This window comes from Thermobia domestica, chromosome 4, assembly GCF_964235325.1.
Source record: "Thermobia domestica chromosome 4, izTheDome1.hap1.1, whole genome shotgun sequence".
In the NCBI taxonomy this organism is placed as follows: domain Eukaryota; kingdom Metazoa; phylum Arthropoda; class Insecta; order Zygentoma; family Lepismatidae; genus Thermobia; species Thermobia domestica.
In genome coordinates, this window is record NC_137457.1 from 309,822,109 (window position 1) to 309,845,561 (window position 23,453).

At 37.1% G+C, this 23,453-nt stretch overlaps 1 protein-coding gene across 3 annotated transcripts in view; it reads left to right on the top strand.

The window, feature by feature from the left end:
* Nucleotides 1-5,027: 5,027 nt before the first annotated feature.
* The window catches only part of LOC145684295 (uncharacterized), a 30,564-nt gene continuing 12,138 nt past the window's right edge, over nucleotides 5,028-23,453 (top strand). The window contains exons 1-3 of one of the 3 annotated variants that reach the window (XM_081756466.1): nucleotides 5,028-5,593; nucleotides 12,245-12,304; nucleotides 15,522-16,043. In XM_081756466.1, coding sequence (XP_081612592.1) covers nucleotides 5,232-5,593; nucleotides 12,245-12,304; nucleotides 15,522-15,567 — 468 coding nt within the window. In that variant the 5' untranslated portion in view covers nucleotides 5,028-5,231 and the 3' untranslated portion in view covers nucleotides 15,568-16,043. Of the gene's footprint in view, nucleotides 5,594-12,244; nucleotides 12,305-15,521; nucleotides 16,044-23,453 lie in introns of those variants that run through there. The other 2 variants (XM_081756464.1, XM_081756465.1) reach the window with 2 other exon arrangements.

Genomic DNA, 23,453 nt, shown 5'->3' on the forward strand with positions numbered 1-23,453 from the left:
TGGGCAAACAACATCCTATGAAGTTAGGTCGACTCTTCTATAATAACAATCTTACAGATGTCACCGATATTCGCACTCTTTGCCCTCAGGGTTTAAAGGTCTTTTTTCGAACTGGCAAAGTAGCCAACGATTTCCTACAAAATCCTTTATTAGCAGCACATAATTGGCGTGCTTATATTCCGAATTACGCCGTTTCATGTCAGGGTATCTTACGAGGAGTCAATCCGTTCTCAACGGACGATGAACCCATCACTGCGTTACGCAGTAGCGCTCCAATCGTACATGTTCGCCGTATGTTTCGTAAACGTTCTTCGTCTGATGTTTCTACAGTTCCCCCTACCTCTGACTCTTCTTTACCTCCAACCTCCGATTCTCCACCTGTTACGGATTCTTCCATCCCCACCGGAACAATCGTAGTCACTTTTGATGCCAACATTCTCCCCTCCCATTGCAACCTTTTCTATTTTCACCTTCCCGTCGAAACATATATTCCGAGACTCAAGCAATGTACTAACTGCCCTTTTTACGGCCATTTTAAGCAGGCCTGTCGTGGTAAACAATCTTGTGTTAGGTGCGGCCTACCTGGCCACCCCTCTTCCTCCTGCTCTGCACCTCCCAAATGTAAGCACTGTGCTGGTGACCACGTGGCTACCTTCCCTCAGTGTCCTGAACGCCTTATACAAATTCAAATTAATACTCTGATGGCTACAGAACATCTATCCTATACCGATGCTAAACGACGCTATTTAACCACGACCCCTGCACAGCGCTCCTTAAAGGGAGATCAACTTCCCCATTCTACTTCGTCCTCTCTTGCCAATTCTAGCTTTACTCCGTCCTCTATCCCTACCTCCGCTTCCTTTTCATATTCAGCTGTTACTTCTCGGCCATCCACTTCTCATTCTCCTTTCTCTCCTTCCGGTGTTAGAAAAAAGCGCTCTCTCAGTCCTCACTCTTCGCCTTCTTTTTCTGCCCGTCCCCCACCTCTTCCAATTGTCCGATCCCCTTTAGCATTTTCTCCCCTTCCCAGCACTGTCACAGCTTTTCAGAAACCGTCAAATGCGGCAGATCCTATACCTTCTTTTTCCTCCGCTGTTTCGTCCATCCTTTCTATTTTAGAAAAATAGCAACATAAATTTTCTCCTCCCGACTATAAATCTTGCATCACCATACTCAAGCTATTACAATCACATTCACTATAAAATCATCTGGTTCCTGCTTTTCTACTCTCTTACAATGGAACATGAGGAGTTCTCGCAGTAAAATGTATGCCTTATATCACCTCATCTCTATTTCATCCGTCCTTTCTCTTACTCCAAGAAACCTGGCTTACAGATTCCTACCGTTTTAACACCCCTTCCTACCATTGGCTTCATGATGTTCGCCCAGACGGTCGAGGGGGACTCTCTCTCGGCATTCATAATTCTTTACCTTACGTACTACACCCTCCTTCCATCCAATACCCAGAAGTTCAATGTCAAATGGTCACCGTTCACTCTCTCACCCTGGTTAACCTCTACATTCCTCCTCACGTTCACCTTCCTGATCATCTCTGGCTCTATCTTTTTAATTTCCTTACCCCTCCCTGGATTATAGGTGGCGACGTAAATTGTAATCACCCGTTCTGGGGGCTCCTTTTTCCAACCCCGCTGGCTCTGCCCTGTATCGTCTACTTCCCACTTTACCTTGTACTCTTCTGAATACTGGCACTCCTACGCGTCTTCCCCGTCCCCGTGAACTTCCTACCGCACCTGATCTCACCTTTTGTTCTCCAGCTTACTCTAGACACCTTACATAGACTGTTACTTCCGATCCACATGGCAGTGATCACTTTCCCATCATTTTACATAACTCTACTTCTCCTTCCTTTTCATCCTCCTCCTCTATAGGTCGCCCATATTCTACTAACCTCGATTGATCCCTTTATTCTTCCTGTTTTGCCCATTTCTCTTCCGCTCCCTCGTCTAGTGATCCTCTCCATCTTCACACTGCTTTTTGTTCTCGCCTTTCCCAAGCAGTATCACACTCCCACCCTGATCCCTCTCCCTCCATTCGTTCCTCTATTGTCCATTCTCCTTATCCTAAATGGTGGACTAGGGAATGTCAACAATGGATTTTCCGACGGCGTCAAGCCCTTAAGACATACCTCGCCACTCGCTCCTATTCCAATTTCCTGGTATATCAACAAACCCAAGGCACTACGACCCGTATTCTTCAACAAACCCGTCGTAATGCCTGGCGCCAATTTTGTTCAACCTACGTTATGGTTCCTCTTTATCCTCCATTTGGAAATTTTACCGGTCCCTTCATAACAATACATGTCGTCCTCCCTCTGGTGAATCTATTTCCTCTCCCTGGCTTCATCAATTCCATTCCCAGTTAGCACCATCCACATGTCTCTTCCCTCCTCTCTGGCTTTCTCCTCTATATTCTCCAGAACCATCAACCCCTATCCATCTTCCTTTCACTATGTCTGAACTTTCTCTCATCTTATCCCGTCTACCCAACTCCTCATCAGGCAAAGACGGTATACATTAACGCCACCTACAACATCTTCCTCCACTGTACCAGAACTTCCTACTCACCTTATATAATACTGTATGGTTTTCTGAACGAATTCCCCCTCCGTGGAAAGATAATGTTATTATTCCCACCCTCAAACCCACAAAAACCAGGTATCGCTGAACATTATCGTCCTATTGCCCTCTCCTCATGTCTTTTAAAGGTCTTCGAACATCTCCTGAAACAACGCCTCCAATGGTTCTGTGAACACCACCTTTTATTTTACAAACAACAATACGGTTGTCGACTAGGTTCCAGTGTTTCTGACTGTCTGTCTGTTCTTATCTCTGATATTTGGCTTGCTTTTTCCCGCACCCAGTTTGTTTTTGCCGTATTTATTGATCTTTCTCAGGCTTATGACTCTGTTCTCCTTTATGATCTCATAGATATACTTTGGCAACAAGGCATCCGTTCGAAATATTTCCGCATCATTTACAACCTTCTGTTCCAACGTATCTTGTATCTTCGCCTCGGTTCCCAACTCTCTGAAGGTCGCACCACTTCCCAAGGTCTTCCTCAAGGTTCTGTATTATCTCCGCTTTTGTTCAATCTCTTTCTGGCCCCGATACTTCGCCAAACCAGTAACACTGTCCAGGTTCTTTCCTATTGTGATGATTTAGCCTTCTATATTACTTCTCCCTCCCCTCAACTAGCTATACCTCAACTCATTTCAGCTCTCACCACTTTCTCCACCTGGTGTTCTACACATGGCTTAAGAATAAACTGGAACAAAACTTCCTTTCTAGTCTTTACTCGCAAACGCTCTCCCGCCCTACCCTCCCTTATTTTCACCGGTATCACTCTTCCTCGCAGTCCTTCAGTTAAATACCTTGGAATCGTTTTAGACTCTTCTTTACGTTGGACCCCCCATTATCATCTTCTACATCAAAAAACATCATCCTTCTTACGTTTAATTCGTTCTATTTCTACTTCTACTTGGTGTACAGATTTTCGTGTTCTCCTCCTGTTATATAAACAGGTTTACTTACCTATTTTAACGTATGGTGGTTTCTTTCTATCTCCATCTCCTTCTCGAGTCTTTCAAAAATTCCAATCCCTTCAATATACTACTCTCTGCCGTACTCTTAGTCTCCCTTCCACCACTGCCGCCACTGCGCTTTATTCTGAGACCCGAGTTCCACCTTTAGCACTTCACTTGAAACACCTCTCTGACAAATTCTGTCTTCAACGTTTCCAATTTACACGATCCTCTCTCCTCCCTAAACTCACTCTGCTTCGACACCTTCATACAGGCCGCAAACGTTCTCCATATCTCGCATCTCTCCCTTTCATATACTCCAGTTATCTAGATCTTGCACCACATCTATTACACATCCAGCGCACGTATACTCTCCCTTGCTACTTGCATGACTATCCAGTTCTTTCCCAATCTTTTTCTATAATTTTTTCCCAATACCCTTCTATCCAACTTTTCCCTCCCGCAACTTACCAACATTGCTTTTCCTCATCCATTCCTCCTCTCCGTCAGGACACTGTTCATTTGTACTGCGATGGTTCTGGCCAGGGCGTGCATTTGGGATCAGCCTTCTACGATTCCTCTCTTCAACAATGTTTCAGCTTTCAACTGCCCCATTATGTCTCTACCTTTCTCACTGAAGCTTATGCCTTGTTTGCGACAATTCTTCATTCTCTTCAGCATCAGTAAACATCTATCTGTATCGCCACTGCTTCTAAATCTCTCCTCCGATCCTTACAATGTTCCCCCTGGACTTCAAAATCCTCCTGGATTCTTTATGAAATCCGTTTTCTTTTATACCGCCGGACTTCCCTCAACTATACTACTTGCTTAATTTGGTCCAAAGGCCATGTCAACATCCTCGGGAATTCTCTTGCCGATGCCGCAGCCCGTTTCGGAGCCCTGCATGGCACTCCCATAGATCTTTCAGTCTCGCCTATTGACCTTTTTCCACGACTTATTACACTTCATTATCAACGCTGGACTGCTTATAATGCCTCCTGTACAAAGGCACGTTGGTACTGGTACCATCCTTGCTCTCTCCGCTCTCCATCTTGGTTTATTCAACATCCTTTCTCTCCCTCCTTCCTCCATTTTCTGCTCCATAACAGACTTCACATTCTGTATACTCCCCAACGCTTATATGTTCTCCGAAAACGCACTACTCCACTTTGTAATTGTGGTCTCGATACTGGCTCTATAGATCATCTCATTTTCTCTTGCCCTCTCTATCAACAATATCGCCCGCCATTTCTCTCTATTCTTCATAAATTTCACGGTTCTGGCCCTTTTAATGTAGATTCGTTCATTTTCACCTTATCCCCACCTGTTCTTACTGCCTATTATGTTTATTTACAAAGCACTAAGTTATTTAGCATCTTATAAGCATCTCCAAAGATTCATCTCAATTCCTCATCTTTTTCTTTCCATCATACCGTATATAATTGCTAGGAGAGCGATCTTCGATAAGGGAAGTTGCAACCGCAGAAGAAGAAGAAGAAGACGTTTAAACGTGTTGTGTTCAAGGAACTATTATTTTGTATTTTATTAACATCTTATCCTCTGTTTGATTACAAGTGTAATAATGTAGCTTCTATGAACATTCTTGTAAATCATTTCATTAACATTGGCAGTATGAAATAAATGGAAGTATCAAGCAAAGTTGGAAACTCGTATTAGATGTGAAGTCATAATGGCTGATGAGGCTTCTGTTAAGTTGGAATTGATGTGGAAAGAAGAAATCGAGTATGGGTTTCCTCAAGAAGATCCACTCGAAGGAAAAGGGTGGACATACGAACTAATGACTGACAACAAAGAGTTAGTATTATCTACAACGGAAGGTCAGCAAACAGTGGAGAAGGATGTAGCTATGCATTCTACGGATGTGAAATCGAATATTGATACGGTAAAATCAGATTCTCCACAAGAAGAACCTTCATATGAAGATATTATAGATGCACCAAAAAAATTAAGGGTTGAAGAGATTTGCGCGTCGCACTCTAATGACTACAAACAATTAGCAACAGAAAGATTAAATTCAGTTGAGCCTGAGAGGTAATGTTAATTGATTTTTTTTTTGTTTAGATTGATAATATGTTTAATCGAGTTAGGATATTTTATAGGTTAAAAACAATAGTTCGGCAGAAACTGTTAGCTGTGTGAGATACCTCGATCGTAGATTAATAATTTACAGTAAGCAAGTGCCACGGCACACATAGAGTAGCTGTACAGTTAAATACAAAAAATACCGAACACCCATTCAAATCTTAGGCGTTTTTTTCTCGACGAGGTAGTGATTATTTTATTATTGATAATACATTTCTCACCAAAACTTTTACATATTTACAATATGTTTGCATGTTGCTTGTTCCCGTATATAAATTCACACCGTATAGTTTCTGTACTTCATAGTAGTTTTATCGAAGATTTCAAGGTTTGGAGGAACACGTAAAGATCCGTATATTTTTTTTTAACGTAACTGAAAAAAAAAGCGCTAAAGGAGAGGGAATGGTTCAAAACCTACTCCTCTTCTTCTCCCTCCCTTTCTTACTGTAAACACAGATTATATATATATATATGGTGCCTTCGACTTCAATTCAGGCAGAGCATGTACCATCACCATCTCATATATTGTTGAAACTTTTTTTATGGCAACTAGACATGTTTTTAAGAGACCCATATTTTTTTGTTTTGTCGAAAAAAATTTTTCTGCCAAGTAATGGGCCATTAAAGACGGGGAATACAATTTATGAATTGTAGAAGACATGAAAAATGGTCAACTTCGGACCCCACCATTCAACTGTGAAGACAGGTAGAGTTATAATTCTTGTTGTGGTCTGAAGATAGGGATATAAATAAACTATACTTTGTTGTAGTTTGGTTTGCGCTTGCGTGTCTTTTTGTATATAACTTAACAAATAAACGTCAGTTTACGTGAAAAGTCGAAGTTTGCGAATTTTTTTCGAGCACTTCAGGTTCGAATTTAAAAATTTTGTTTTCACGGTTGCTAAGACCTAGTTACCCGCTGTCAGAAAAAAATTGTAACGCTTCTGTGTGCAACCGTTTTGTCGCAGAAATTCGAGAAATTGTAAAATTTTCAAAATCGATATTTCTCGAAAACACCATATTTTAAAATTTAGAAATTTTGTCAGATGGTTCAACTTTACACGAGCAAACCCAGACCAAATATCATCCTCGACCAATGCTTCATGGATTAACTACAGCCTTTTGAAGTTAGCGAAGTTTCGTTATCTTTGATGTTACAGTTGGCAACTCTGCAAACAGAAGTATGACGATTTGATGATGTTTGTGGTTCACATTCATTAAGTAAAGAATAAAAGTTTTTTCTGACTTCTTTTTATTATTTTGATCAAAAAGGCTCTCTGAAGTAGTAAAATGAGCCTCCCCTACTCTTCCGTTTTCTTCAACCGAAGTAACCTGAAATGGAAATTATAATTACAAAACACACACATTTCAAGTTTACTTGAAACGGCCATCCAATAACTTCAGATGATCTGCAAAAAGCCTGAGCTACTATCAGTGATGATTTGGAATGCTCCAGACAAAGTCTCAATTAAGTGCGATGTCATTACAGTAATCGAAAATAGACAAAAAGTTAAAAAATCGAAACGTTTTCTTAGACGTTCAATCAAAGAAATTTACGGACTTTTTAAACAACAATCCCAACATAAGAATGGGTCACTCGAAATTTTGTAGAATTCGACCAGCTGTCAGTGTGCAACCTGCGCGGGAAATGTAATATGTATTTTGCAAGTGTTAAGTTAGGTGCTACTGCATTGCAACAAATTGAAGGTGCAGCCTGTATTGAAGCTATCATGAGTGACCTGTTTTCCTTAGTAGTGATATTTGTAGAAAGTGACGGCTGTTTTTTCAAGAATGTGGTAAATATCCTGGAGTAGAAGCAATAAGTGTGGAGTCTTTAATTATTGATCCTGATGAAAATAGTCTTACGTATGGCATATGAGTAAAAAATGATCTCGTTAAAAAAAAAAAAAATCTTCCAGTTTCTGCTTTCGTATCGTACGTTGCTGGTTTAACTGTAAGGATTATAATTCATAACTACATCAAGAAAACCCAAAGAATTAATTGCTACCGAAAAGCATCGTATAAAATTTCAAGAAACAAAATTTATTTTACTTCTTGTGAAATTCATTGAAAACTAAACTGTTATTCTGCAAAGTGAAATTTAGAGTTATCGCCAGAAAAACGAGCAAATTTACGGCAGTTATTATTATCAACAACTGCCATTTTTTTTTTTTAATAAGCGACCACAAACACATGATTCGGCTCATGTACTCATAGCCATAAACAAGATTCTAAAAATACTCGAAGAAAAGCGAAAATATAGGTTATAGAAAAAGTTTCGAATGTGCTAAAATAAGTGTTTACAATTTCCCAAACTGTGTCAGTGATTTCTGATGGTGCTACATACCACTTAAAAAATCTCTTTCAGATGTTCGAGATGCAGACAGGTCCGATAAAACAGTCGTTTTTCAGTGAAATTTGCGATGCAAGTCTCTGCGATTGTATTGGGGGGAGGGGATTATAAAGAATGTGGCAAAGCGGCATAACCTTAGACAAAAACAGATACACATTATTAAAACTGCAGAAGAATTCGTAAGTATAGTGCAAGTACATACTCCGAGTATTACTCTCGTTTTGTTGCCTGAAACTGAATTCGACAATTTCCGGAAATAATAAAAATTAAAGAATGGGAAAGTGTGCGACCGGTAGCTTGTATTCAACGAAGTCAACTTTGGCTTTCTGAAAATTGCGAAGTTTTTATCAGTAACGGGTCACCATGAACTAACTTCATGCTTCCCCCAAAATCGTACTTCTGCAATTCAGAGTGTAGACTTGAGAGGCTGCAAGAAGGAACTTTTCTTACATACATGTATGATAACTAGTGGTGGGTAACGGAAATATTATGAATAAATCATGAATTACGTGAAGTTGAAATCCTGTTTATGCTTCCACATGGACCTTCAATAGGGTACGGGTTTCCAGAAGAGCATAAGAGAAGTGAAAATAAATGTCTTGTGACTATCGACACTCTGCTACAAATTTGAGTGTACGAACACCTATTGGAGCATCTGCACGATTGCATGCTGTTTGCAAAGAAGACAGCAAGCAAGCGAATGATTGGTTCATGTGAAGAAAAAAAAAATCAGTGAAATTTTGATTCTGAAGATCATTTTAGGTAAGTGTGCTTAAAATTTGTGTGTTTTGTAATCGTAATTTCCATCTCAGATTAATTCGGTTCAAGAAAACGGAGGAGAAGAGGGAGGCTCATTTTACTATTTCAGAAAGCCTTTTTGATCAAAATAATAAAACAAGGTCAAGAAAACCTTTTATTCTTCATTTAATGAATGTAAACCACAAACATCATCAAACCATTGCACTTTTATTGTTTCCAGTGTTGCCAACTGTAACAGCAGAGTTAACGAATCTTTGCTAACTTCAAAAGGCTGTAGTTGATTCATGAAGCATTGGTCGAGAATGATATTTGGTTTGTTTATTATTCATGTAAAGTTGAACCATCTGACAAAATTTCAGAATTTTAAAATATTGAGGTTTCGAGAAAATGGCGCCCAAAAATGGCAATTTTTGAAAATTTTACAATTTCTTGAATTTTTTGCGACGAAACGTTTGCACACAGAAGCAATACGTTTTTTTTCCAAGAGCGAGTAACTAGGTCTTACCAAGCGTCAAAACACAATTTTAAAATTTGAACCGGAAGTGGTCGAAAAAAATTCGCAAACTTCCGACTTTTCAGATAAACTGACGTTCATTTGTTAAGGTATTTACAAAAAAATACGCATGCGCAAGCCAAACTATAATAAAATATAGTTTATTTATATCCCTATCTACATACCACAAGAAGAATTATAACTCTACCTGTCTCGATATCTGAATGGTTGGAGTCCGAATTTGACCATTTTCCATGTCTTCTACAGTTCATAAATTGTACTCCTCGTCTTTGATGGCCCATTACTTGGCGGGAAATTTTTTTCCGACAAAACAAAAATATACGAGTCTCTTAAAAATTTGTCTAGTTGCTATAAAAAAAGTTTCAATAATATCTGAGATGGTGATGGTACAATTTCACTTTTTTTTTGCCTGAGTTGAATTGGAAGGCAACCATATTTACATAAATACATATATAAATATATGAGGAATGGAGGATGTGAACGTGATCAAAAAGACCAAAACTTCAGGAGAAAAATTTTGGCAAGGGAGATGATGGACTTGAAATATTGGAAAGAATTTCAAATTTAACACCTTTAAGGATAAAGAATCCGTCTTAACATACTGCCTCCTCTCCTCGTTTTGGAATTTTCTATACTTTAGGCATAAATCTGTGTGAGTAGCAATCACGAACATAACTTACAATTCTTAGGTCGTTCAAACAAGGACTGTATATAAATGCTAGGAATCGATCAAATAACCTCTACACTGAGAGTCTGATACGCTTCCCAATTAGCTGCACAGACTATAATTCGATGTTGTTAAACTAGCCAATAATTTCACAACTATCAGCATGTTTTCCTCCGTTTCATTTGAAGTTTGAATTTTATTTATGGTCTTGACGAATCTATGAATCAGCATCTACTGGTTTAGGAAAATGCGTTTGATTTGTAGATCAAGATCAGTTAAAAGCTTACTTAGAATCTTGAGAAGTTACGGTTTCTTCAAGATATATCTCAGATTAATGGAGGATTAAAAGAGTGATTACGTAAACCTAAGAAACGAGTCATATTTCTTAAAGCAGGTGATCGCACCAGTAATCGGTGAATTAACGACATCTAGCAGCATTGTTAAGTAACAGATATGGAGTATAAATATCCAGAACCTAATTTGCAAGCTCTGACGTGGATAAGTGAGTAAGTTGTCGGCTTGTTGAATGAAACAAGCCAAGTTCAAATTGTCTGGTACCAAAGTGCCCACTGTTGACTAACCTCATTCAAATTCACGCTCACCATCTTTTCAACATCACGTTCACTCGAACTCATGCTCACAGGAGCTTTCGACAACGTTATCTCGACCTCATGCTCACATTACCAAACCAACATCACGTTCACTCGAACTCACACTTACATCATCATCTCGACTGCACGCCCACATCATCATCTCAACATTACGCTTACTCGATCTCACACGCACAACATCTTATCCACATCACGCTCACTCAAACTCACGTTGACCTCATTTCGACCTGACTTTCACTTGCGGACACTTTGAACGCCGGGAAGTAATTTTCACGCCTTCAAGTTCCAATGCAGCCGATAGTTTATTTGTACGGATGATAAATTTATTCTTGAATTTGATTTTCGGGAAGATTTTGTCGACTATGTTAGGGAGATTTCTTTTTCGAGCTCATATTAGTTTTGAGTGCATATATTTCTATGCTTTATCGAATGAAATACAAAAATTAAGAACGATAATATTGAATTTCATTTTCAAGTTTGCATTGAATAATTTTCATTTCAAGTGTAAACTACATTATATGGAATTTCAAAGTTAATGCCGTTGATATAATCTGAACTGATCTTAGCTATGAATTTATTTCCTCATACTCATTTTTTATCATTCTTAATTGTTTCTAAATTTTAAATTCCCAAAAGTGTTCATTAGTGTTATTGTGAGATGAGAAATAGTAGCGTCTCGTCTCGTAGCTTTTTGTCGAACTCTCGTCTCGATTCTTGGATTCTTCTCAGTCTCGTCTCTGTTCTCAAAACTCCTTTCCTCGTTCCGTTTTGTTAATTTATGCTCTTATTTTGTTTGTAATTTCATCTACAGGTTATCAGAATTCACGATATGTCCGACATAACAACATTTAAACCATATTTATTACTGGAATATACTGTTTAACGAATTTCATATCTTTAAACGTTGATAAATACTCTCTATTGTTTTTCGGCAATCACTTTATCAATTTTGAAATTTTTTGTAACTATGAATTATATAACACTAAATCAGTGGTTGAGATATACTGTACAGTATAACTTGGTTGAACTGTTGTTCCCCGCGAGTCTCAAGATTTTTTTTGTTTTCTCTGAAATTTCAAAATGAACTTCTCGTCTCGTCTTCGAAATAGGAGATTTCTCATTTCGTGAGAAACACTATTATACATGTAGAGACTTATGATGAGAGTTTGAACACTGTCGCGCCTGGTAAATCACCTGTAGAAACAAGCAATCATTGTTTGTCAGTTTTTATTTTTGTAGTATGTTATTACTGTAACTTCAATTTATTATGTTCTTGCTATGTTGACTTCGTTCATACCACTGATGTTAGCCTGAAAACTCCATTATGTTCCATTTTTGAAACGATTACCATATCACGGATCCGTGGTAAAAGGTTTATATCTGATCAAAGAATCCCTGCTTCGATCCCATGTAAACTTGAAGAACGTACTGTTTCTGATCTTTTTGTACATGTTCTCGTTCTCATCTTACTTGACAAATAAACTAATGTTCCGTGTAGAAAATCGTTGTTTTGATCTCGAACTGGTCTCGATAATTTCAAAATGATTCTTGTATGAACTAAAGTGATAGAATAAGCAAAATTGTAGTTTTTCCCCCCTATTTTTCACATTATTCTTTATTGTAGAACTATTGTACTTTCCATATCTCTTCATGACCAAGTAACTACCGTTTGTGCTTTCTGTGGATGTGATTGCAGGTTCGATCCCATGAGTAATGCCATACACAGGAATTCTCAAGCGGAGTTTCAAGTTCTCAAGTATGTATAACTCCAGATGTTTGTGTAAATATTGTTTCTGAATATTGTAAATTTTTGTTTTTGCATATCATCTTAATCAAAGGCGTGTTAAAACCTGGAAATCCACTGATGTACAGCATTGCCCAGCAATATACAAAACTTTCTAAATCTAGGATTCAATATTAAGCAGTAGATATGTCGTGTTGCCTCGGTGCTGTAAAGTGATTTTAAACTCAAATCAATCAATTAATCAAATAACTTCAATTCAAAGTTAACTTTGATAATATTATATTATTTCTCGCCTGTTGAGGGTAAGTGAATCAATGCTCTTCAATGCCATATACATAACTTATAGATGGCAGCAAAACCGAATTGAATCGCATCACAACGCAAATTACACACTGGAAAGTTTCACTTACCGTCCATTTTTTCTTTGATTGCTGTATCACCACAGAAAATTACATTAACAAACATTGATAAATTGCTAATGTAGGTATTATCTCATAGGTTACTCGTGTCTATATGGTTAATGTACGTGCTTTTAATACGGGACACCCGGTTTTGGATTTCACGTCAGGCTGCAAATCTATGGTTCGCAATATAATGGAAGAAGTTTGTAGAGGATGTACAAGGAGGGGGGTTGATATAGGACACTTATAATAAGATAAAAGTAATGCGTGATGGCTTACAGTGACTTCGAGTGTAATATATTCTGAATTAATATAATATACACCAGTTAGCTAAGAGAAATTTCACCTGGAAATTGTACCTTAAGTATATTATTACACTCCGGCCGCGTTTACCCTTTCTATTGTTTGTAAGGAGATGGAAACCTGATAAATGAACGATGCAATTTGAGAAGGGATCCTGCAGCCAAGACTCAGACGTAAGTACTGCATACATATGTTTAAAAAAAGGACACGATGCTTTCAATTTCCACGAAATGTGAAGGAATGCTCCGCGCGTTAGAACGAATAGCGATAAGTTGCCTTCAGCAAGCTCTGATCTTTGGTCACAAAGTGTAATTTGCAAAGGGGAGGGAGGAACGTCATTGTGACTCTCTATCAGGGTGGATTGTTAAGCTCACTCAAACAAATCAAGATTGCCATATTTAAGTTTGCGAACGTGTCACACATTATCATATTCCCAGAAATGAGAGAATACTATAAAAAATACTTGATGTAATTTATACCGGAATTCCTTCCCAATACATATGTACAAAGTAATCGATAGTTCTACTTACCAGAAAATTCAACAAATATTTAAACAAAACGAAACACCGATATAGTAGTGAAATGCCAACAGAACCACACACAGAAAAAAGCGTTTCCTCCCGACAATGAATAAACAAGCTGCACAACAACGCACTGTATAATATATATGACACATAAATAGGATGCTCTAAACTCTCTCCACGAAAAATATATGTAATTCAGACATCAGTAGCTGTTCAATATAAGAAGGTGGAGTACATAGAAAAATTGAAATAGTTATTGTTATATATGTTAAATGCACTGAATTGTGAATATGATTCATAAGATTAACCACAAGCCAGGAAATGAACTGAAGAGAAACATTGGTAAAAAACCAGATTGCAGCTATATATTATCTATCTAAGCAAAGCTACTAGAATAATCTACATTATAAAATTGAAAGTCTCTATGTTTGTGACATTTAATTTCTTGAATCGCCGAACCGATCTCGATCAAGTTTTCAACATAGATAAGGTTCTGTCCTGGAAGTGTTCTTATCTATTAACTTCGACAGTATAACTTTGGAAAGGGCTGGAGGGGGGGGTTATACGAAAATCAAAATACATATATAAATAAATGAAAGTAATTATGTTTGTGACTCAATAAATATTGAAACACCAAACCGATTTCGTTCAAGTTTCCAACATAAATCAGGATCGGGCGTGGGATGGCTTCTATCATTTAACTTTGATGGTGCAACTTAAGAAAGGGGGGGCAATTTAAAAACGATCGAAAATGACCGATATTAAAGTCGAATCTACAGTTTTTTGGAACGCTGAGTAAAATAGTGACAATTCCGATCCCGTTTAAACCCAAATTCAGTCCCGCAACTGCGGGGAGTTGGGGTGGAGATATATAAAAATGATCGAAAATGACCAATATCGGTGTCGAATCCATAGTTTCCGGGGTCGCTGAGATGTACAGTCACACTCCGATGCCGTTTAAATACAAATTCAGAATGCACTAGTACTTCTAAGGGGGGGATGGTGACATGTAAAAATAAATAAAATGGCCAATTTCAGTGTGGATTTCACAGTTTTGGTGTCCCTGATTTGATTGGTGACAGTTCTGGAGTTCTTCATGTCCAAAATGAAACGTATTTTCCCCATGCGGATAACTGGTATTTTGCTAGTGCTTAATATTTCCGTATTTCACTCTAATAATTTCCCCATCGTAAGTCCCAGTGTTCTTAATGTCAAGCCGATTTCATGTTGCTTTGTATAGCTGAAGCACTGAGAACATAGGCTATTACGAATAGGAATTTTTATTTTGTTTCCTTTTAGTTTATTTTTGTTTGCGTACACTTTAACCCTTTTCTAATAGTTTGTAAACTTAACTATGATAGACCTAATTTTGCCTGGGACATGAGGGCCAACACGATGACTACGACAAATATCGCTTGCTGAAAGTATAACATTCGTTTTTTTCCTGAGCAGTAAGATTATTTATTCTGTAGTATCTTTATCTGCATTATGTGGTACACCAAAAATGCTTACACTATTCCTTCGTGAGTAATATTCTAAATGAACTGCTCTGTCATGTAGATTGGAAACTTCTGCAGTAAGGTCGTTAATAGTATCTTCCTTTTCCTTCAGCTTCTGTTCAGTCATGCTCTACTTCTGTCGGAATTTCAAAAGATATTCAATATGTTGTACTACAAGAGTTGGTACGCTTTTTATGAAACAGAACAAAAATTATGTAGCACAAAGAATATTGAATATAAAAGGAAAATCATATGCACGTTATTTGAACGTTATTTGATATTCTCCAACTATTCAAAGGTTCACAATTCAGTAAACTTTTACAGTTAATCCACAATTAAAGTGTAATTGAAAGAATGATTTTCAATTTGTAATAAAACATTTGATAGTGACGATCTTTTCAGCTTATGTCACATACCACAAGAGAATGTAAATCATTATTCTGGAATGAATAATAAAAACCGGCGACACCGATTTCTTGACAATTTTGGATATCCCTTTCAGGTATATGGTTTTCGTTGTCAAACATCATCTAACAAGCCATGAATGAGGATCTCAATACAAATACCTGAATCCAAACGAACTTTAGAAAGATGGCATCGCTTTATCCCGAGGGAAAACGATCGCAAAAAATGTCAAATGACACTCCAATAACTCAAATATTATTTTATATTTTTCTTTTCATTGCGTTTTGTTATATAATTTTTTATCGACATATTAGTTGTTATTGTACAAACTTTTAGAAATATTTCATTAAAAATATGAATTTTTAACTAGAGCTAATTAATTGCTTTCTTGATTTAATAGTCAAATTTTTCAACAAGGATGTATAAGAAAAAGTGAAAAGCTGTAATATTTGGAACTAAACTACAACGAATATTAAGATTATTCATATCGAATATTTAAAAGGTAGCAACTGAAAGTACAACTGAAGAGACAGTTTTTCATTCTACAGCGTAAACAATTAGCATCATGTTGAGTGTCGGCGAAGAACGGAAATATATAGCTTCTTTTCTATACAATGAATTTGTTGGTCATTTCAATACCTATATCTACATCTATATTTATCTATATATCGGGGGCTGAGTGGTGAGCTCTCTTTTGGCGCATGGAATCCCTTGTTCGATCATACTCCTGACAACTGGGCTTTGTGGAGGACAAATATTGTGTGCGTCAGTTTTCTCGGGATTCTCCCTTTTCCTTCCAATTTCATTATTATGACATTATGATTCATCTCATTTCCACCGTGTCCTTTATCCTTGGTGTATAATCGAGTGACGTGTAACAATAAGAATATCGATTTAGTTGCAACTTCGGAAAAGAGTGGAACTTACGATTAATATAGCGTTAGACCTCTGTTCGCCATTAGAACATCACTATGCGACGCGGAATAGTATCATAGAAGTCTTAAATGATAGCAAATCGAATATCAGTTTTGCGAGAGAAGATAAAGGCTAAAATCTGCTCCGGAATCGTGTGTCCGAAACGGACCACACATGTTCAATCATGTTTAATCTGGGTAGACCAGGGAAGGTGTTTAACTTCATCTCAACGTTCCTTAAACCTTGTCGCAACAGTTCCAGTTGTGTGGACGGGACATTATCATCTTTGTAATATGATGTTGCCCGAAAACATCTAAACCATAGGATGCACATGATCCCTTAACATGATGACAATAACAGGAGTTTCGCAACGCGACCGGTGTCAGAAGAGAAGTCACTGAAAACCAGGATATTGCGACCCATAACATCAAAGAGCCGCTACTGTGTTTTACTGTTGGGCAGAGACACTGCAGGTAATACGCTTCTTTGAATGTATGCGACATATGAACACGGGCCAATGTTTAAAATAAGATCCCATTAGAGGCTCGTGTTACCCATGAGACGATAATCGTCTGGTAAAGAATATGACAAGTTTTTTTTTTTTTTTTTTTTTTTTTTTTATCCGAGACGCGACGACAAAGATTACATTTCTCATCTCGTTTTCGATATATGCGAGGAGTTAGGCAACAGTTATTTTACCTTAACCTTAGATCTCAAACACTATTTAAGTGTTATACGATAGATAGTATAAAGAGTATAAATTGATAAAGTAATTGAAAAAACATAACTAGGAGCATTTATAAAAATTTAAAGATATACAAATGATTATATATTATACTCGAATTATAAATATGATTTAAATGTTCTTATATCACACCCTTTGTAGACCTCTCGTGACGTTGAAAGATTCTGATACGTCTAGATGAAATTAAGAAAAATGGAGACAAAAGTTTTCTATATAAATTTACAAAACTAGAGAAGAAATTCCTTTTGAGGATCAAAACGAGACGAGAAAAAGATCTTCAAGAGTCGAGATGTGAATGTTCTATAAAATGTCTCGTGGACATACTGCTTCCGAACATGTCACATTTTAGTATTCAGTAACGTTTCAAGATTGCGACACCATTGGTCGTGTTGATGCGTTATGGTACCTTATTGGCGGTCATGACGATATGTAACTCGTAGCCAACTGTGATTATCGACATAGACTGTGGGAGGTGCCGCTCGAGTTCCTGTCTCTTGCACTGCAGTCACATCATTGTTAAGAATGACAAGTCGCGTTAATACTCAGAGAGACTTGTCACTGAAAATTTTCATCCGGCCACTGCTCCCTTTGGCCGATGTGCTTCGCCGTGAGTGTTGTAAGCTATCATTACGTTGGACAGTGTATCTCATAACACACAGAACATACCACATTCTCCATGCTTGCATTACGTAGAAAATGACCAATCGCCAACTTCAATGTATAGCCAGTGTTCGAATTGAGACAGTATGCGGTGGTATGCCATACAGATTCTGGTATTTCATTGTTGAAGGCATACCGTCTCTGTTTTTTCTGTGATCAAGACATACCTTCACTGAAATGTAGATGCTAAATAGCTTTAATAAAATCAATTTTTATTCACAGTAATTCGCGAATAGGTTTGCACATAAAGAGATTTTATTTCTTATGTAAAAATAATTTCTAAGTTGACAACACCAACATTTTGGTTTTCTTTTTCCTAACTTTTGTTTTTAAAATCAGATCTCTTCAAAGTAATTCATCTAGTTTCTATTTTGATATGCCATATTGAATAGTTTCTGTCGTATGTTTGTGTGTGTCTTCTTAGTTCATATAAATGTCGTGTTTTGGCATGAGCGGATTTAGGGGTTGTCTACTGTCGAGGTAATTCTTCCAGTGGTTAGGAATACCCCTCAGTCGAGTAGGGGGTCCGAGAGCTTTCCCACAGGAAATTGCTAATATAAAATCTCGATATGTGAACATTTTCGTGTATAATTATTTATAATACAATATAAGGGGATCTATTTGAGAAAGTTGTTGGCGATGAATGCATGACCCTTATCTAAAAGGAAACCCTCCAGTGATTTCCACTCACTATGTAAATACAAAATGCAATCTTACAGGCAACATACCCTCACTGTATTTCAACATTTAGATAGCTGGTATGTCGAGTTAAAATCGTAATAAAACACACCGCCTCTGCTTTTCATCCACTACGAGCACTGACTGGCTGTCCGTTTAGTTCACTGCACATTTCCATTGTACAGCTTCTCACTTAGAACAAAGTTTCCGAAATCAATACTGCGCTGCGTGGCCACCTGATTGATAGTTCATGTAATAAAATCTTCGTCAAACGAAATGAAGCTAAGTATATCAACAAATAAACATATACCTACGTACATATTAGGAAAACACTGATAATCCGGAACACTGCTTTAAAATACACAGGAACAATGGAGTTTGAAAATAAAATACTCAAAAAGAAAGAACAGAAAACTTGAATTGTTAAAATTGCATTATAATCAGTTGCGCTTACCTTTTGGATTTTTTAAATTTTGGCTATGAATAATAGCAGCAGAAAGTAATTCCTATTTTATTTTATCAAATAGACCGACACGTTATGGATTTACTTGATGTAGTAAGTGTCTTCTTTTAAAGTAATTCCTATTTTATTTTATCAAATAGGCCCACACGTTATGTGATTTACTTGATGTACTACGAATGTTTTGTTTTATAGATACATAACTTTATACATATTTTTTTTAAGTGATTGTACCCTTTACCAGTTCTCTCCCAATAGCAACTATTTGCATTTTCAGAAAACTGGCATAAAGAAAAAGAATATGTAAAACATCTATAATGTGATGTTTCGCAGGGCTCAGGGATATGAAGAGCACGCTGCACACTTCACTGTTTCTTTATCAACAATAACAGTACGTATGTATTTATTGTACAATCCGCGACAAAAAACCTGCAACATGAGCATATAAGTTTATTGTGAAATGACGAAGTCGTTTGCTCCAAAATAAGTGTGCACGGGAGGAGGCCGAGGCTTATCCTGGCGTGATTCGTTCCACTTAGATGTTATGTTCATTCCCTGCGCTGTTAGGCGTAGTTTCACAATAAACTTACATCCTCATGTTGCAGGTTTTTTGCCGCGGATTGTACAGAACTGTGGTATGCAGAAGAATAAATACAACCGTTTATCTTTGATGTGGCTTCGCTATAGGGCCTTATGTAAAGGGCACACTGTACTTTTTATGGGTTATTTATGAATAAATAGAAATTTATTAGATTAAAAGAATTTGTAACTTTATATAATGTGATGTTTCGGAGGGCGCACCGGGACATGTCTCGGTGTCCCGATATGCCAGCCCATGTCTGGCTGAAGGTCCACGTCTCACATAACCTTGCTGCTTAAAGGACAAACTTCAAACCAAGAACCAACAATACTTTCCTTTAGCCTAAAGAACACTAAACTAAAACTAAAGACCTGGGGTGGATACGGGGAATACCTCCCCTCCGCACTATATATTTTTCAAATATTATTCCCACCAGTAATAAATTAGTGCTGGTACATAAGGTGACAGTATTATGGCATATTAATTACGTTAATCCACTCGTAATTAACTATATTTAGTATGTAATTTTCGGAAGAACTAGTTTGCGGTGTACCTAATTTTACATAGCTTAATGTAGATGTTCAAATATGTGAACTTCGTATCAAAACATTCCAGTGGAAAGAGTTTCTTTTTCACTCCTATCTTCCTCTAGTACTTCGATTATGATAGCTTTGCACCCCAGAGCGCAGATATGAAATTTTAAAGTTTAATATTCTATGGTTATACCATTTAAACTAAAAGAAGCATATGATTATTTAAAAGGAATGATTGGGAAATTAAATTGTGCTCTCACACCGAGAATCGATCCAGAGATTACATGCAACGTAGGCGAACGTTTTAGCCACTAGGTCCCAGAATACAATATCAATGTTAGTATTTAAATGTTAATAAGCTCGCATATTGTAACTTCTTTAGTAAGTCGTCTTCAGTATGGAATGTACGACAGGTCAAGTTACCAAAACAAAACTTGTCTCCGAATGTAAAGTAAAATAGATCATTTGAACAAATGACAATCGAATTCACGTTGCAAAGAAAGACATGTTAAAAATACAATGCTCCAATTCTTTGTACATTAATCCTCTTCTTGCTAGACAAGTCACATCATCCCACACGAGAATCAGTCTACATGCTGGTAAATTCACAACAGCATATTTCGTTGTGTCATTCAGAGGGTAAGGGAAGGATAGCTTAAATATTTTTCCTACAATTTATCATTTCCCCCAATTCCCATAACAGGTTGAAAAAATACCAAAATAAAGAATATACCCTAGCATTTGAGTCTAGGAAATTTCGGTGTAAGAAAACTCGGTGTAGGATAGTTGGGTGTACGGAAACCTCGCTGTGGGGAATGGTAGGTGTAAGGTAAATTCGGTGTAATACATATTGAATGTTACCACTTATGATAACTTACGAAATTTATATTCTGACAACGAAAACACCCTAAAATACACCGACAAAATGTTGTTACCTATATTAAGAAAAGCATATTCAGTTTTTTAAATTTAAGATCAATATCTCTTTCATGTCTTTTGTGGAGAATTACTGTGATATGTTTTCATCACTCAATGAATTTGACATTTTTGTCAGAAATAAAACAATTGCAACTATAAATTCAGAGGCAGAAACAACTAGAAACACCTTTCATAAATTACATCATAGAACATATATATATAAGATGCAAAAATATGTTGATCAAAAAAATCTTACGCTAGTGGGATAGGCAATATAAAGCAGGATTTTTTTTATCAGATGATAGTTGTACAAATAGTGGATTTCTCCTCGAATCAGACACTTCAGTTTGTGTGCCTTAAGTTAAAGTAGAGAAGTACTGTAACCCTATTGGCTCCTTATTGACTTCTCTTCCAATCACGCGCAAATACTTTAGTTACGTCACTTATTTTTATGCCTTTGTGTAACATGTGATGAATAAAGAAATTGTGTCGTTTTTGAAGAATATAGATTTAAGTCTTTATTAATAAAATAGACGTAAGGTCGTTAGAAAGTTTTTGAAAATCTGAAATTTTCAACTTTACTCGTCCAGTAACCTACCTCTATTTTTGGAAGTAGATAATTCTAGGGAACACTCTCTAAAACAGAAAAAACGTAAGTTTTATATTAAATGTCAATTGGTAGCAATGGTCGCTTCGCTAAATCACACGAACGGACATAGAAAAACAATTTTCTTCAAGTAAGGGTCATGAAATGTTAAAATCCGTCGAAATCTCGATTTCAGATTTTTCACGATCACAATCATTTTAATCCCTTTTAATAGAGAGTAAATGTACTTTCCACACAAATTTTGAACTTAAAACTATTACGCTCCTTTATCCTCAATCTTAAGTTTATAAAAAATCCTACGGTCTACTACAACGAATCTTTCTTTACATCCAGCATTCCCCACACTGAATTTTCCGTACACCAAACTTTCCTTGCACCGAATTTTCTTACACTGAATTTTCCTCCTCCCCTAGCATTTAGTAATAGCTACACAGTATACATATAACACTGAAGCTCCTTCACAGTATACATATAACAAATTAAGAAACAGTATTATAATATGAAATGTTTTTATATTGACAAAATACATTTTTCTCACTTATCACCTATAGAGCACTTAATAGGAATAGTATTTTCTGCAATAGAAGTATGTAGATTTTAAAAATTATAGTAGCTAATTTGTTTCAAAAGAATGTTAATTGGAACTTTCCAGTGCAACCGATAATGACTGACATAGATTCATATGTTTCCCTATATAAAGATCCAAAATTTAACTTCCGAAAAACTATTTTGAAGATGAACAATCCTGATATTACGCTGACTCAACCTCGCGATCACATTATTTCGACGTAAGACATTGCCAGTTTGATTTCAGGATCAGATCATTTTGACATCAGTTCACCTCTGGTGCTTGGTCCCGGGTTGGATCCCATCCCCCGCCAAGTGAGCTTTGTAGTGAACTAACACCGTGTGCGTGGGATTCTTCGGGGTTCTCCCGTTTCCCCCCACTTTCTTCGTTCCACCATTTCATTCATTACTCATCATCTCCGTCTCCTTTAGCATAACCGGCATAACTGTAGGACGTAAAACAAAAAGATTTCATTTCATTTTGATATCACGCTGACTCGACCTCACGATCACATTTTTCGACATCACGCTCACTCGAACTCACACTCACAACGTTCTTCCAACATCACACTCACTCGGTCTCACGATGAGAACATCTCCACATCATGCACACTCGACATCACACTCATATCGTCATTAGGATATCACATTCACAACATCCTTCGACATCACGCTCACTCGAAGTCACACTCATATCATCTCAAGATCACGCTAACTTCGTGAGGGTGAGGTCAGCGAGGATGAGTTCCGAACTCACGAGCACCGACCTCATAATTTCGGGTAACTTTGGTTGGTACTAGTTTCTTTTCTTTTAAAATAAATTTGTATATGTTCATATTTATTATTAGTATTTGCCTTTTGCATTTGTTGTAGATTTTCATAAATAAGTGAACATGAATTGGTGGAAGCTACGTCACACTTTTGATTCTTTTTCTCGACAGTGTGAATTATTCCGTCGACCATTAAGTGCTCTGGAGGAGGTTATGCTGTGTAAAGTACGAAGATTCGTCTACGACCTAACTGACCGGCTCCGACGTCATCTGGTCAAATCAAAATCTGCAAGATTTACTCGGTGGGCTTATAGTTCACGCGTTGTTGTCTGGAATAAAAGTACTTGTACGGGGATTGAGTCACTGCAGGACCAGATTTTGTTTCTTTCAAAACTTACTTCTATTTGTTCACATATTTTATTTTAATTGCTTTCTTGCAGTTTTCGTACATTATGTTAGGTAAGTAACTATATGTTTGGCTGGGTTACGTGAAGTCAGCTTCGCTTATGTATGTGTACACTTTCGTTACTTTGTTTCAAAATATTTTTCTATCCACATTTATTAATAATAATTTATTTGTTGCGCTTTTAGTGACT